Source organism: Populus alba, chromosome 16 (assembly GCF_005239225.2).
Source record: "Populus alba chromosome 16, ASM523922v2, whole genome shotgun sequence".
NCBI classification, from domain to species: Eukaryota; Viridiplantae; Streptophyta; class Magnoliopsida; order Malpighiales; family Salicaceae; genus Populus; species Populus alba.
This window is the reverse complement of record NC_133299.1, coordinates 9,587,136-9,600,740: the sequence shown is the minus strand read 5'-3', so window position 1 is coordinate 9,600,740 and position 13,605 is coordinate 9,587,136. Positions and strand designations below refer to the sequence as shown.

Here is a 13,605-nt window from a genome sequence, read left to right as displayed (position 1 = left end):
GTTTGGTCATGTCATGTAAGATAAACTGTATTTTTAGTGTTTGGTCATGTCATGTAAAATAATTTATTAATTTTTCTTTTCAAGTTTATTGAAAGAATATGGATTAAATCTGATAAATAAAAAAGTTGAAAGATGATGAAATTAAAAAAAAAATTATAAAATATTTAAATAAAATAAATAGCAATCAAAAGAATGAATACTAAATCTTATATTTAATATACTTCAATTAATAAAAGAATAAGAGAAAAATAAATAAATAAAAAGAATAAGGACCAAAATTAATATAAAAATTAAATAAAATCAAGTTTTAAGGGATAAAATTAAAAAAAATTAAAATAAAATATATAATAATCAAAATATTAAGGAGCAATAATAAGATGTTTTTTAATTTTTAGAAAGTATTTTTCATTTAAAAAAAAATATACTTTACTGAAAACGACCAAAAGCAGGCCTTATTGATTACCTTCCCTTTTTTTTTTTTAACAATTTGATGTTGGTTTGTCTCTTGTGCAGGAATGTTTTTATCCATGCGTTAATATAAGTACAAGCACAAGCAGTGGCATACACATACACATACACACCGCAAGAAACGCTTCTTAGAGGTGGAGTGATGGCGAAACCAATGGAGGTTCTGAACGGTCAAGTAATGCTCATCAGCAGACTTTTTCTCCTCAACTTTCTTCTTCTCTGGCAACCTGGCACTGGGACTACTTTTGATGATAGCATCGATGAAGTCAAGCGCAATGGAACACTTCCAGTTGATGAAGGTACAAATTAATCAACAATGAATTCATTAAAAATGTATCAATAGATGTTTAGTTTAATTACTAATCGACGTGGGATAGGGTGAAAGCATGCAGATAGAAAATGGTCCTGTTGCGCATTAACTAAATTATCATGAATAAATTGATTACGAAAGAAAAGCTATTCGAATATGAAGAGTTCTTTTGCAGCATAAATAAATGGTCCTGTTGCGCATTAACTAATTTGAAAAGATATCTCATGTAAACATTGTACGTATTAGTCATTTATTTAGTAAATAAAAAATATATATATGCAAGTGCAATAACATAGTTGAGTCTCATTTAATTTACTAGTTTTATTTCTTGCTTAAATACACTTCTTATCCATTCTAACCCGTACATGTAAGTATATAATAAGGTCGATTGAGTACTTCTAATATCAGAAGATCTTAGTGGGGCTTGATAAGAATTTTTTTTCGGCAGTACTTGCTCTTCGACTCCTTTCACAGACTTTGCGGTCATCTTCCACACAGTTATCGCTGTCATCGTCCCCACAGTTATCGCTGTCGTATCCTATTTGTTCTGACAACCAGGATGCCGAGATCAGATGTGGTTCCTCTTACAACACCGAAAATGGATCGTTTCGTTCGGTCACTGAAATGTATGTATAAAACTTGATAGATTCAAATTCTGATTGTCTCGATGTGAATTACTTCAATTTCTTTGACAGAAACTTGCCAGGAAAAAACTTGGATGGATATATTGACAATTCAATAGGTCGCTTCCAAAACTTGGAAAGACTGTAAGTATCGTAACTCCATATACATTTCTCTTTTCAGTATTGAATCTACAGTGGTCACCATTGATGAAAATGAGGTTTGATCATATTGCCCACAACAGTAATCTTGGCTATAATCAGCTTTCTCGTGGGATTCCTTCAACGCTGGGGCAATTACAGCATCTCAAGTATTTGTATGTTAAAGCTTGGATTCCTTGTTCTTTATATATAAATGATGGCATGCATAGGCTCTTCTTATTTCTAAATAATGGTAAAATGGCTTTGTGCAAAACATCAGGGACCTTTCAAACAATTCGTTGACCGGTTCTATACCTTCAAGCCTGACAAAGTTGCAGAATCTGAAATATCTGTAAGTCTTCCAGTTTAATTTGGGTTTATACTTTAGTTTGCTCAGTTTTGAATCGCATTAACCTTATCCCTTTCATCATAAATATATGCAAATTAGAATTCCATAAAATTATTTTAAGCATCGTATGGATTTTATATCTAACATATTTCTATCACGCTTGCTAGTTCTTACCGAAGTCATATTTTTAAAGACAATTAATAATTAATTACTAATCCTAAATTGATTTGAAATTGTAACGAACGAACCTTTTTAATATTTTTTCTTTGTGTTTGGCTTTTGTGTGATATTATGTTTTTTTGCTACATATAACAACTTTTATCATCTGTTGAAAGTAATATAAACTCTTTTTTAGATCAATTTAGAGTTTTGCTACATATAACAACATTGTGATATTATGTTTTGCTCTTCAATTGAAAAAAAGAAGAAAATATAAAATAAATGGTATTGAAATTCCTTAGAAATGATAGATAACCCTTCTAATGATGACTGAATTGGAGCAAGCTCTGCTTCATTATAAATCTAGCAGATTCTATCACGCTTCCTAATGAATAATTAGTTCTAACAGAAGTCATATTTTAATGGTGTGATTTAAAGATAATTAATAATTAATAATCTCTTTAAGCCATGTTCTCAAGTTAATTAATTAAAAATAAATAAATATAAGGTATTGGTGAATTGTGCAATAATTAAGCTTAAATAACTTTTTAGTTGAGACTTGAGAGTATGTTAGAGTAATATATTGAAATGATTATTCATCAATTATTTATATTATACAAAGGCATTGAGATTATAATTTTTTTTCTAAAATAACTTGTAGATTATAAAAAAAAAAACTTCATATATTCATATATTCATTCTGATAAGCCATGTTCTCAACTTCAGAAAGACCTTTTCTACACCACAATTGATAAAAGTTCCATTGATACAATATAGAATTGAATCTGTTGATGATATTAACTGAAAGTTTTTATCTTCCGGGATATGTATCCCTTCGAATCAGGGATCTTTCCAGCAACGATCTTGATGGCACCATCCCTTCGAATCTGACGGGTCTACAATCGCTTCGTCTATTGTAAGTCAATGGTATATTTGCAAGATATTTTTTTATTTTATATATTCATATATTCATTCTGTTATCTTTGTTGAAAATCAGGTATCTTTCCGGGAATAAATTGACTGGGCCAATACCAGACAGCATACGATATTGTAAAAACTTGACAGCGATGTAAGTGTTTCTTTTCAGAGATAAAAACAGTCTTGCATCTATATATGGACAGCTTAATTCTTAATCAAATACCTGTACATCTTCCTGTCACAGCTTTGCCAACCGCAACTTCCTCAATGGTACTATAAACGAAAATTTGGGCACACTCTCTTCACTTAAATATCTGTAAGTTATATTCATTATACTTCAAATAATATAACCATAAATTCACTCAACACACACCATAACGGGGTAATTTCCATAGTTATTTGAAGGAATTATAATTATAGTGCTTTTAAATTATAAACTATTCAATATTTTATAATAATGTATGTTATCACTCAGTTACGTAACTAATTATCTCGTAATTATGCTAGTTATTATATTAGTGTAGATCATGTTTTTACCTTAAAAAAGTTATAAACAATTGAGTATAATTTCAAATAAAAGTTATTTGTGACCGAGATCGAGAAGAAAAAACATATTCACTCTTGTAACGTTATAAATACTATTTTATTTTTTTGTTATCTTAAAAATAATGTAATAGTAATGTCTTGAAGTAGGCCCATGATAGGAGCACATGATAAAGGGACAGCAAGCCCAACAAGGGATTATTAATTTACCACTTGTCTTAAATGTATAGTTTTAAGACCCAGCCCAGTGGTCAGCCCGGTCCAAGGCTCGGGTTCCGGGTTTTGACCGGGTCGACCGGGTCAAAATTTATTTTTTAATTTTTTTTAAAAAAATCAAAATGACGTCGTTTTAGCAAAAAAAAATAAAAAAAAAAGTCAACGGGTTTAGGGGCGGGTGTGGACCGGGTCTTGCCGGGTCGGCCGGGTCCCGAGTCGACCTGTCGGGTCGGCGGAGTCTAGCCGGGCCAATTCCCAAGCGGGTTTTGGCCTCCACCCGGACCAGTCCCATGCCCGGGTCGGCCGGGTCCCGGGTTGACCCGCTGGGCCGGTCCGGGTTTTAAAACTATTCTTAAATGAAAGGAACAAGCAACAACCAATAGACATGGCCACATGGGCCGAGATTCCAAAATTATTAATAAGAAAATACCATGTTCAATAACATTTATTTATTTATTTATTATTAACATGTGTGTTTGTATCATGTTGTTTTTTTTATTAATTTTATAAATTTTAAAATTAATAACTAAATAAACTTTTAATAACTTTAAAATTTATGAAACTCGAAACACTCACCTCAATACCATTTATTAAGTTCCTTGGATATGGTTCTCTGTTATTGCATAGTTCTAGTTATTCACTGCTCCTTTCATTCTACATGATATTGGCGTCTTATACATTATATCATTCGATTTGCAGGGGTCTTTATTATAACTCGTTGTCAGGCCGTATTCCAAAAGACTTAGGAAAACTGTCTGCGCTCCAGTATTTGTGCGGAAAACTTACTCACCACTTCTTTTAGTCTTTATTTCAGGAGTATTATAAATTTATCTACTTATTTGTCTGTTTCTCTGGAGAAAAAGGGCCCTGGATGGCAATGATCTTCATGGTGAACTTCCGAAGGAGCTTGGAAAGTTAACCAACCTTCGATTACTGTAATTTTCTACTTTTTTCTTTTGTCATTTTGATCATGGAGAGTCGAACTTGATTTAACTGTAGATGAGGCCCCATGTGAAAATTTTGAAACATATAGCAACCTATGTAGCACTACCAATAACCTAGAACTTAATTTCTTGTAGATACTTGACAGCGAATAATTTTACTGGGACAATTCCTACGACATATGAGAATCTGACCAATCTTGAAGTGTTGTGAGTTTCTTGCTTTATTTTCTCTTTCAATTTAATTGTTCGGTGTGATATAATTAAAGGAAGCATTTGGGTCAATGCAGTGCGGTAAGTGGAAACTATTTGTCTGGTCCGATACCTGATTTTATTGGAAAATGGGCGAACCTCACCGATCTGTAAGTTTTTTTTTTTTCCTATAAAAGATAGTCAAGTTAAATGTTATAATCTATTGAGGATTTAATTAAACTTATGAAGCAAGACAATTTGGTGCACTGAGCTGACTGTTTCCTTGTGTACTTGTCAGGGTCCTGATAGGAAATAATTTTTCAGGGAATCTGCCAGCAGAAGCTTTTAGTCTGACAAAATTAGAGGAGTTGTATGTGTAATCATTTATTTTATTTTAATGTGGAGATAGACATGAAACATGTCGTTTTCTTATTAATGAGTTATAAAGTGTTGTTCAATGATTCCAGGTGGGTGAGTGATGTAAACAATCCCGGAATATCTTTCCCTAAAGAAGTCATACCGGAGGCCAATTCTCTGTTTTCTGTGTGAGTGTTTTTCTTCATATTTATGGGATTAATTTGCGAAAAATCTAGATTAATGTGCATGAATTTACTCGAAAATCTTTAGACGTTTAGTTTTCCAAGTAGATAAGCACTTTCATTGACACAATATCCTTGGGATTTTATTTCGTATGAAATTAATATTACAAAGATGTTTTCCACCACGCTTCTGTTCTGCCAATTTCTATCGTTATGTCATATTATAAAGAAACTATTTGATAATGACTTACATTTTATTTATTTAGTTTATCATGTTAATTAACTAATGACTTTAATATTAAGAATGTTTTTCCATTAACTCTATCATGTTTAAAATTGATGAAAAACATCGAGAAAATGGAAGTTGTTAATCTACAGTCTCTTACTTCTTCAATTGTTCCTGCAGGGTTCTGAGAAATTGCAAAATCAATGGTTCAATACCCGAATACATTGGCAAGTGGCCTCAGTTATCATATCTGTACGTTTACCTTTTACGAAATCTCCAGTAATTGTTCAATATTTAAAACTCCATCGTGTAAATAACTCAACAATTATGTCTATACATTGATCTCATTCGTTCTTTCTTTTAACTTTGATCGACATTACCAATTAAGTCTCGAGTTTTCAATTTTGGGTAATATATATATTTGATGCGTTTCCCTTTGGCTCGCAGTGATTTGAGCTTCAACAACTTAACTGGTAGCATTCCAGAAACATTTCAGAATCTGAAAAAGTTGTATGTGCTTAAGTTGTTTATATTTATATTTATATAATATAATGTATAGCTGGTGAACACTGTTGCTGATTTGTTGGTGTTTCTTGCTTAGATTTTTAACAAGAAACATGCTTACTGGGCTTCCTTCATGGATCACTAATCCGAAGAAATCGAATATCAGTCGGACTACAGTGTAAGACACTAGATTAATGCAAGCTTATCTGCAACTGTCTACATAACTTCTTCTGAGAAACTTTTGAATCACTCCTTTATCTGTGTCGAAACTAAGATATTGTTATAATTTGATTTTCTCTTTGTCTATTTTTAATGTCTAAACACATTTCTATACATAATAGAATTAATTTCAAATTCAGATGGAAACGATAAAACATGATAACAAACCATCAATAAATCTCAGTTCTTTATTAAAACCTATCTAAAAACTGCTATTTACAACCAAGGACTAAACTATATTTTTTTTAGAATTCAAGGGCAAAATCATAACTTTTCAAAAATTAGGGACTAAACTGTAATCCCTCCATCTTCAACCCCAAAATAGATTTTCTAAAATTTCAACATGATTCTTTCTATACAATTCTTCAATAATTCCCAATTTTATTCCTAATATTAAATTTAGTTAAAGTCTTTTACTCAAGATTCATCAAAACACACAAGCAAAATCCCATATCAATTCATTTCTACATATTCTATTTCAATATGTATTTATACAAATATATATTATTCTACACATGAATTACTTCAAATAAAATCACTAACATCACATAAACTTTAATTTTTCATTAAAGTAATTATAAATAAAAGACCTAAACCAATACCATAAATCAAATAGAAAGAGATTAAAAAGACCTTACTTAAGAGTTAAATGATTATATGATGAATTTTCAGATAGGGTTTGAAGAAATTTTTCAGCAAAAGAAAGGGAGAAAAAGCTATCGGTTATAGGGAAGAAATTTCACTAGAAAGAGGAAAGTTTAAATGGAGGTGTTGACATCACCCCCCTCCACACACACACACACATATATATCGCGCTAGAATAACAAAGTTAGGCAACTTGAGTTTGGGTTAAATGCCAACAAAAACCTACATATATGGGCTAGCACATAAAATATAATCCTTTCATTAAAGAGACAACAAATGGTGGTTAGTATTGAATAAGTGGCATGCTAGGAAGGTGACATGTTAAGAAAGTTAATTTTGATGAATTATTAACTGAGGAAAAATTATGAAAGCAATTTAGGGAGTAGTTAAATTCTGCAAGCTTCATTCTTATGAATTGTTAATTTGCAGCGATCTTTCTTACAATAACTTCAACGTGTCATGTAAAACTATAACATGCTTCGGACTGCAAAATGTAACCATGTAAGGGGACGAACCAAACTCCTTTCCATTTTGCTTTCTGTTACAAATTTATTGAATTTAATGAATCACTCCTGAAGGTTCTCATTGATTTTTTTATTTTTTTTGTCTAATTTCATGATCTTGCTGCTTTTCAGTAACCCGACAAGGTATGTGATACAATCATTTTCTGCAATAAGAGTGATCATGAAGTATGGCTAACAAATTTCTGTGTTAATTCTTAGGTCTTTCATAGATGAGATGAAGAGCAAAAAATGTCGTCGAAAGCGTATGTCCATTCTTTTGAAATCTAAATGCATTCGGGATTCCTTATCTAACCGTAATGTTCAACCACTAGTAATACAGTTACGGAAATCATATTACCACAGCGTATTAACACCAAATACACTAGTCATTTTCCATTTGTAAGGAGTTTGTTTTTCAAAAAAAAAAAAAATTAAAGAAATAACTCTCCTAAATATTTTCCAAGTGCATTCAGGAATAGGCGCGCGCACATACCTACATTAGATAGAGAATTTCTATCTTCTAATTATATTGCTGATTTTCTCATTGGAAACAATCATGTTTGTACTGAAAATAAGTTTTCCTGCAGATAATTCCCTGTTTATAAATAGTGGTGGTGAGGATGTATATTACGGAAAGGATCATTATCATAACGATACCTCCATATCAAGTTTTAATCTTAGTCCGTCTGATGATTGGGCTTATAGCTATGCTGGGGACTACCTCACGACAAACTTCAATGCCAGTGCTTCAGTAATAAACTCGACATGTGAAATTACTAGCGCTAAGGCAAACATAGATAACAATTTTCGCCTTGCTCCCGTCTCTCTAACGTATTATGGCCTCTGCTTGCGTAAAGGCGAGTACATTGTGACACTTTATTTTGCTGAAGCATTATATTCTAAGAGGGAAGATTACAGCACATCAGGAAAACGAGTGTTTGATATATATATTCAGGTAAGTATTAACTTGTCAGAATCCTTATTTATGTACTAATTTCACACACTTAAGAAAGTCTTGATTGTAGGGAATGATTGCAAAGAAAGATGTCAACATAAAGGAAATCTATGGGAAAGAACATGAAGGAAAACAGCTAGATTTCCCGGTTAAAATAAATCATGGTTCGTTAGAGATCCAGCTCTTCTGGGCTGGCAAAGGATCTCTATACAGACCAGCTCGCAACGGACCTCTCATATCAGCCGTTTCCATCACTCGTGGTAGAAAGCACAACTTCAATATTTTTATTTTTTTCTATTAAAACCCAGGATTCTGTTGCTGACTTCATGATCAGTGTGAGAATAGTTTATTGCTTGGCTGACAACCATTGTTTTCTGTATGTTTCTCAAGTTCCAAGAAAACTGCATGGTTGGGAAATTGCGTTGATTATAGGATGCTGTATTTTGTTTCTGCTGCTGTTGCTGGCCTTCATGTGGAGAATGGGCTGGATAGGTGACAGAGAATTGCGAGGTAAGCACTTTTTTCTCTATCTGGATAATTCTTACCATAATTGTGGTTCAATTCACTTAACTCATGTGTTATTGGAATATGTAGAAACCAAAGTGGTGATTGGAGAAAGAACTTTCACCCTTAAACAGATCATTCGTGCAACAAAAAAATTTAGCCCCAAGATGCAGCTTGGTCGCGGACGTTCAGGGATAGTATACAGGGTAAAAAAAGAATTTTACTTGTTCCTTAATTTTTGCCTTTGGAAGAATAACTTTTATGTTATATAACCTTTCATCATTTTGATTTCACATGCCTGCAGGCTGAATTACCAGATCTGACTGTGGCAGTGAAGAAGCTATTCACTCATTCAAAAGCAGTAGATGAAATAGAAAGTGAAGTTTATGCCAAGAAGGCCTTGGACTTGAAACATGAAAACCTTGTTAATTTGATTGCTAGTTATTCCAGAAGGCACCTAATTTTGCTCATCTACGAATATATGGAACATGGCTCACTTGGACAAGTTTTATTTGGTAATTTTCTTATCTCTCGGTCTCAATCTAATTTGGCATTTACAAATTTTGCTAACCAACTTGGACAAGTCTCATTGCTCCACTTGATAATTAATATTTTAGTTCAAAAACCTCTATTTTTTTAGAAATTTTACTAGCTAGAAATTAAAATGGTACTTCTAAGTAATGCATGAGGCTCCAGTTTATCTAGTTTACTCCTTAGGTTCCATTAAAATGGTGTAATTTATACACCTAATCTAAGAGCAACGAAAACCGAGCTACGTGCAAGGCAATGAACTCTTAGTTTTTATCTTTACCTTTGATATATTAAATGCTTTTGGATTTATTTACACACAACGCGCACACGCTAGAACTAATTAAAAGTGAGGTGTTTATATACAAAGTCATGGTCCATTAAGAAAAACTTCCAAGTTAATGATAGTGTTCTTTTAAATATTCAAGCCTTGCGTGCAGCCTATATACCGATCTAAGTGACTTTACGATGGCTGGTGTGTTATTTTTAAAGTTTATATTGTTTTATGCTCACCTTTTATTTTCTCTGCACAACATTATCTAAGTTTGTAGTTTATCTTTTAAGATTGTCAAGTTTTTGAAGCTTAAGAATTTTCAGTGTCAAGTGTTAGTTGAGTTTGGTTCTAATCAAAAGACCTTAACCTTATAGTGATCCTTAATCAACCATTTTTTCAAAATCAGAACATAGGAGACTGCTGACTATTGACTTGGGGATTTGCAGGTTCAAATCCCACTGTGCAAATTGATTGGCAGAAAAGATTTATAATCTGCAGGGGAATAGCGAAGGGTTTGAAGTATCTTCACGAAAGGAATCCACCAATAATTCACAGAAACATAAAAGCCAATAATATTCTGCTTGATGCAAGTTGTAATCCGAAAATATCAGATTTTGGATTGGCAAAGCTTTATGAAGAGGAGAATCCATATATTGCGATTGGAGCAGGAGGAGATCTGTAAGTAAACATTGACTTTACAATTTTATTTGGAGAAAATTGGGTTCCTATTTAATCTATCATTTCGTTGCTGTTGTAGTCTATACATGTCACCAGAGTATGCAACCCGGAGAGCCATGACCGTGAAAGTCGACGTCTACAGTTTTGGGATCCTTCTCCTTGAAATCGTTAGTGGGAGAAATAATGCTGACTATAGAGCAAACCAAGAAACTGTTTTTCTTCTAGATACGGTAAGAGCTAGATAACTGTTTTTCTTAATTAACATTCTTTAGCAAAAAATATGATCAAATAAGCTTACTAGACGTTTGATTTTTTACGAGGAACAAGACGATAATGTGAAGATATCAATTTAATAATTTACTGTTTTTGTTACGAAAGAAAGGTCCAAAATCAAAACCTTTTTTGATAAAATGAGGTTATTCATTCTGATATTATATAAATCGAAGTTTCTTCCCCATACAACAATACTTTAATTTTGGGTCTCATGAGATACTAATCCTCAAATGATTGGTATTACTTGAATAACTAATCCAAAAACAATATTTTGAGATAACTAGTATATAGATATGATATTCCTTTTGGACATATTTTTTATAAGTTCAAACAATTGCAGGCTGGTAATTTAAATGCGCGGGGAAGGCTAGGAGACTTAGTTGACCCAAGCTTGCGCACTTATGACTGGGACCAAGCGAAAATTGTCCTGAACTTGGCAATGCTGTGCACCGATCAATCACCTTCTCTCAGGCCTACAATGTCTCAAGTAGTGGCTGTACTTGAAGGCGAAAAAACTCTCGAGGATCTCTCTAGAGAGATCGCTCCCTCGACATGATTTGAATCTCTCCTGCTTCACCGGATGGTCAGTGTGTGTGTATCTTGTGTGGTTTGCCGGTTTCTCCATATCTATTGAAATTTCTTTTTTTTTTTTCTTTGGTTTCTTTTCCTTATCCACCTTTTGATTTAAATCTTCCTGATAAAGATTGAAGGAAAAATATGTACTGTTTTTTATGGAATTATGGCCCTGGAGATTGCAGACCTCGTTTGTTATGTGACATCTATATATATGTTTCATGTTGTCAATTATTCTCACTCTATGAATGTTTTCCTTACATTTTAGCATATGCAGTCTTCATCGTAATTTATATATTATTGCTATTGGTGTCATATTCTATATACAAAACATTTTTATAGCTTTAAAAGTTTGCACCTGATAAATGTCAGTAGAGCAAGAAAGGTCCCACAAGAAAAAAAAATAAAATTAAGGACTTCTTCACCAAAGGCAGCACATGAAATGAAATAGATACTAACTCAATAATTTCAAACATATGTTCGAACTAGCACACGAAAGGGAGTTCGTAGGAACCAAAGAATAGGTGGGATTTATGTTTCAAAACTAGGTAAGAATATATGCATCTAACCCCAAAACATTGCACAAGTTTTATTTTACCAAAAAATCTCCTTACTTTGAACACTTAGTGGGTAGTTTGGCTCAGTATTTTTATGATGCTATAGCTATTGCCGAGAGAATAGAACAAGCAATAAGAATGGGAAGAACATTAGAACCTACTGAGAAGAAAGGCTTTACTGAGAAAAAGAAGGATTCTAAGGTGAACAACGTGGAAGAAGGGTATAAGGATAAGAAAAAAAAATTACCATCACTATAACTTTCAAATACCTACGCAACAAGTTGCAATTGTAAACTTCACTAAACATTACTCGACCAACTAACAACATCAACCAAATGACCAACAAAGTAACCAAATTGTTAATCCTCCAAAAAAGAATTTTCAAAGAACCTAAGAACGATTGTCACCATTACCAATTCCCTTGGGAGAAATGTACTCAAAGTTATTGAGTATTGAGAAAGTGGCCCGTGTTCCCCTAATCCAATTACAACCTCCATACCCATATTGATATAATCCGAATTTGACATGTGAGTATCACGCCGGCATTACTGGACATGACATTGAAAGCTATAATGCATTTAAAAACAAGCTTCTACAATTGATAAAAGCTGGGTGGATAACTTTCAATGATGCATCCAATGTGAATTCCAACCCTTTTCCCAATCATGTTTCAAGTAGTGAAGGGGTGAATGTTGTGGAAATAAAGAGTAAAAAGGAAAGAGTTTTGAAGGTTTCCATGGAAAGACTGTATGGTATGTCTGTACAGTCTGGATATTTATCTGAGTTTGAACTAGTAATGAATAGAAATAATTACTGTAAGTTCCATGGTAAGGTGGGACACCACATTGATGATTGTGAAGAATTTCACCAAGAAGTGAAAAGGATGTTGGCTTTTGCATGATAAGGATAAGGAATGAAAAAGAGAGTAGTGAAGTAGGGATGACAAGCTGCTAGGAGAGAAAGGTGGAGGCTTGTAGACTCCAACCAACTATGGGTGGTCTACCAAAACTAATCCTGACCAAGTTTGTATGTACAAATAATAGAAGTTATAGCATAATGCCTTACAATTATTGGTATTCTTTCAACAATAAAAGTCTCGCTCTTATCTTTCAGGCTGAAATTAGCGGTTTGACTCAACGTGGTTGGTGTTTTACACTGGAAAAATTAGAGAGACACAAGAAAACTAAAGGAAAAGAAATAGTTGATGCTTCTAAAGATATAGAAGTGAACAAACCTATTAGTGAAGAGGAGTCCAATGAATTTCTAAAGTTGATGAAGCATAATGAGTATAGTGTGGTAGATCAATTGAAGAAAACTTATGCTAGAATCTCTTTAATGTCACTTATTTTGAGTTCTAAGTTACACCGTAAAGCATTGCAAAAGGTGTTGAATGAAGCAAATGTGCCACAAAATATTACTCAAGATAATTAGGACATTTAATGGGAAAAATTCAAGCCACCAATTACTTGTACTTCATCGAGGATGAGCGTGACCTGGAAGGAACTTGGCATAACAAGCCTTTATACATTACCATGAGATATAAGGATTGCCCAATCAACAAAGTGCTTATAGATAATGGTTCAACTTTGAATGTGCTACCAAAACATATGCTACATGAGATGCCAATTGATGCTAATTAAATAAGAACAAGCATTATGACAGCTAGAGCATATGATGGTTCCCCTGGACAGTTAATATGGACAACCACGACCAAAAGATTGATGTCTTCTCCCAAGTGCAAGAGTGTCGAAGTAATAAATAACCCGATAA

The 13,605-nt window shown here is 33.1% G+C and overlaps 1 protein-coding gene across 1 annotated transcript; it reads left to right on the top strand.

The window, feature by feature from the left end:
- Window positions 1-585: 585 nt before the first annotated feature.
- LOC118035946 (probable LRR receptor-like serine/threonine-protein kinase At1g53440) lies at window positions 586-11,545 on the top strand. The gene is made up of 28 exons (XM_035041620.2): window positions 586-767; window positions 1,227-1,404; window positions 1,474-1,545; window positions 1,644-1,715; window positions 1,820-1,891; window positions 2,892-2,963; window positions 3,045-3,116; window positions 3,210-3,281; window positions 4,424-4,495; window positions 4,588-4,659; window positions 4,804-4,875; window positions 4,956-5,027; window positions 5,156-5,227; window positions 5,325-5,402; window positions 5,803-5,874; window positions 6,070-6,132; window positions 6,224-6,304; window positions 7,420-7,491; window positions 7,626-7,637; window positions 7,713-7,756; window positions 8,081-8,448; window positions 8,519-8,708; window positions 8,839-8,958; window positions 9,043-9,158; window positions 9,257-9,467; window positions 10,201-10,432; window positions 10,512-10,662; window positions 11,046-11,545. Exons 1-28 carry the CDS (start codon window positions 611-613, stop codon window positions 11,259-11,261), a joined length of 3,153 nt encoding a protein of 1,050 aa, XP_034897511.1. The 5' UTR covers window positions 586-610; the 3' UTR covers window positions 11,262-11,545.
- The last annotated feature ends 2,060 nt before the right edge of the window (window positions 11,546-13,605 follow it).

Coding starts and splice junctions, on each gene's coding strand:
- LOC118035946 (XM_035041620.2), top strand. CDS start 611: ATGGCGAAACCAATGGAGGTTCTGAACGGTCAAGTAATGCTCATCAGC. Junction 2,964..3,044: donor CTACAATCGCTTCGTCTATT/GTAAGTCAATGG, acceptor GTTGAAAATCAG/GTATCTTTCCGGGAATAAAT. Junction 10,663..11,045: donor CTGTTTTTCTTCTAGATACG/GTAAGAGCTAGA, acceptor AAACAATTGCAG/GCTGGTAATTTAAATGCGCG.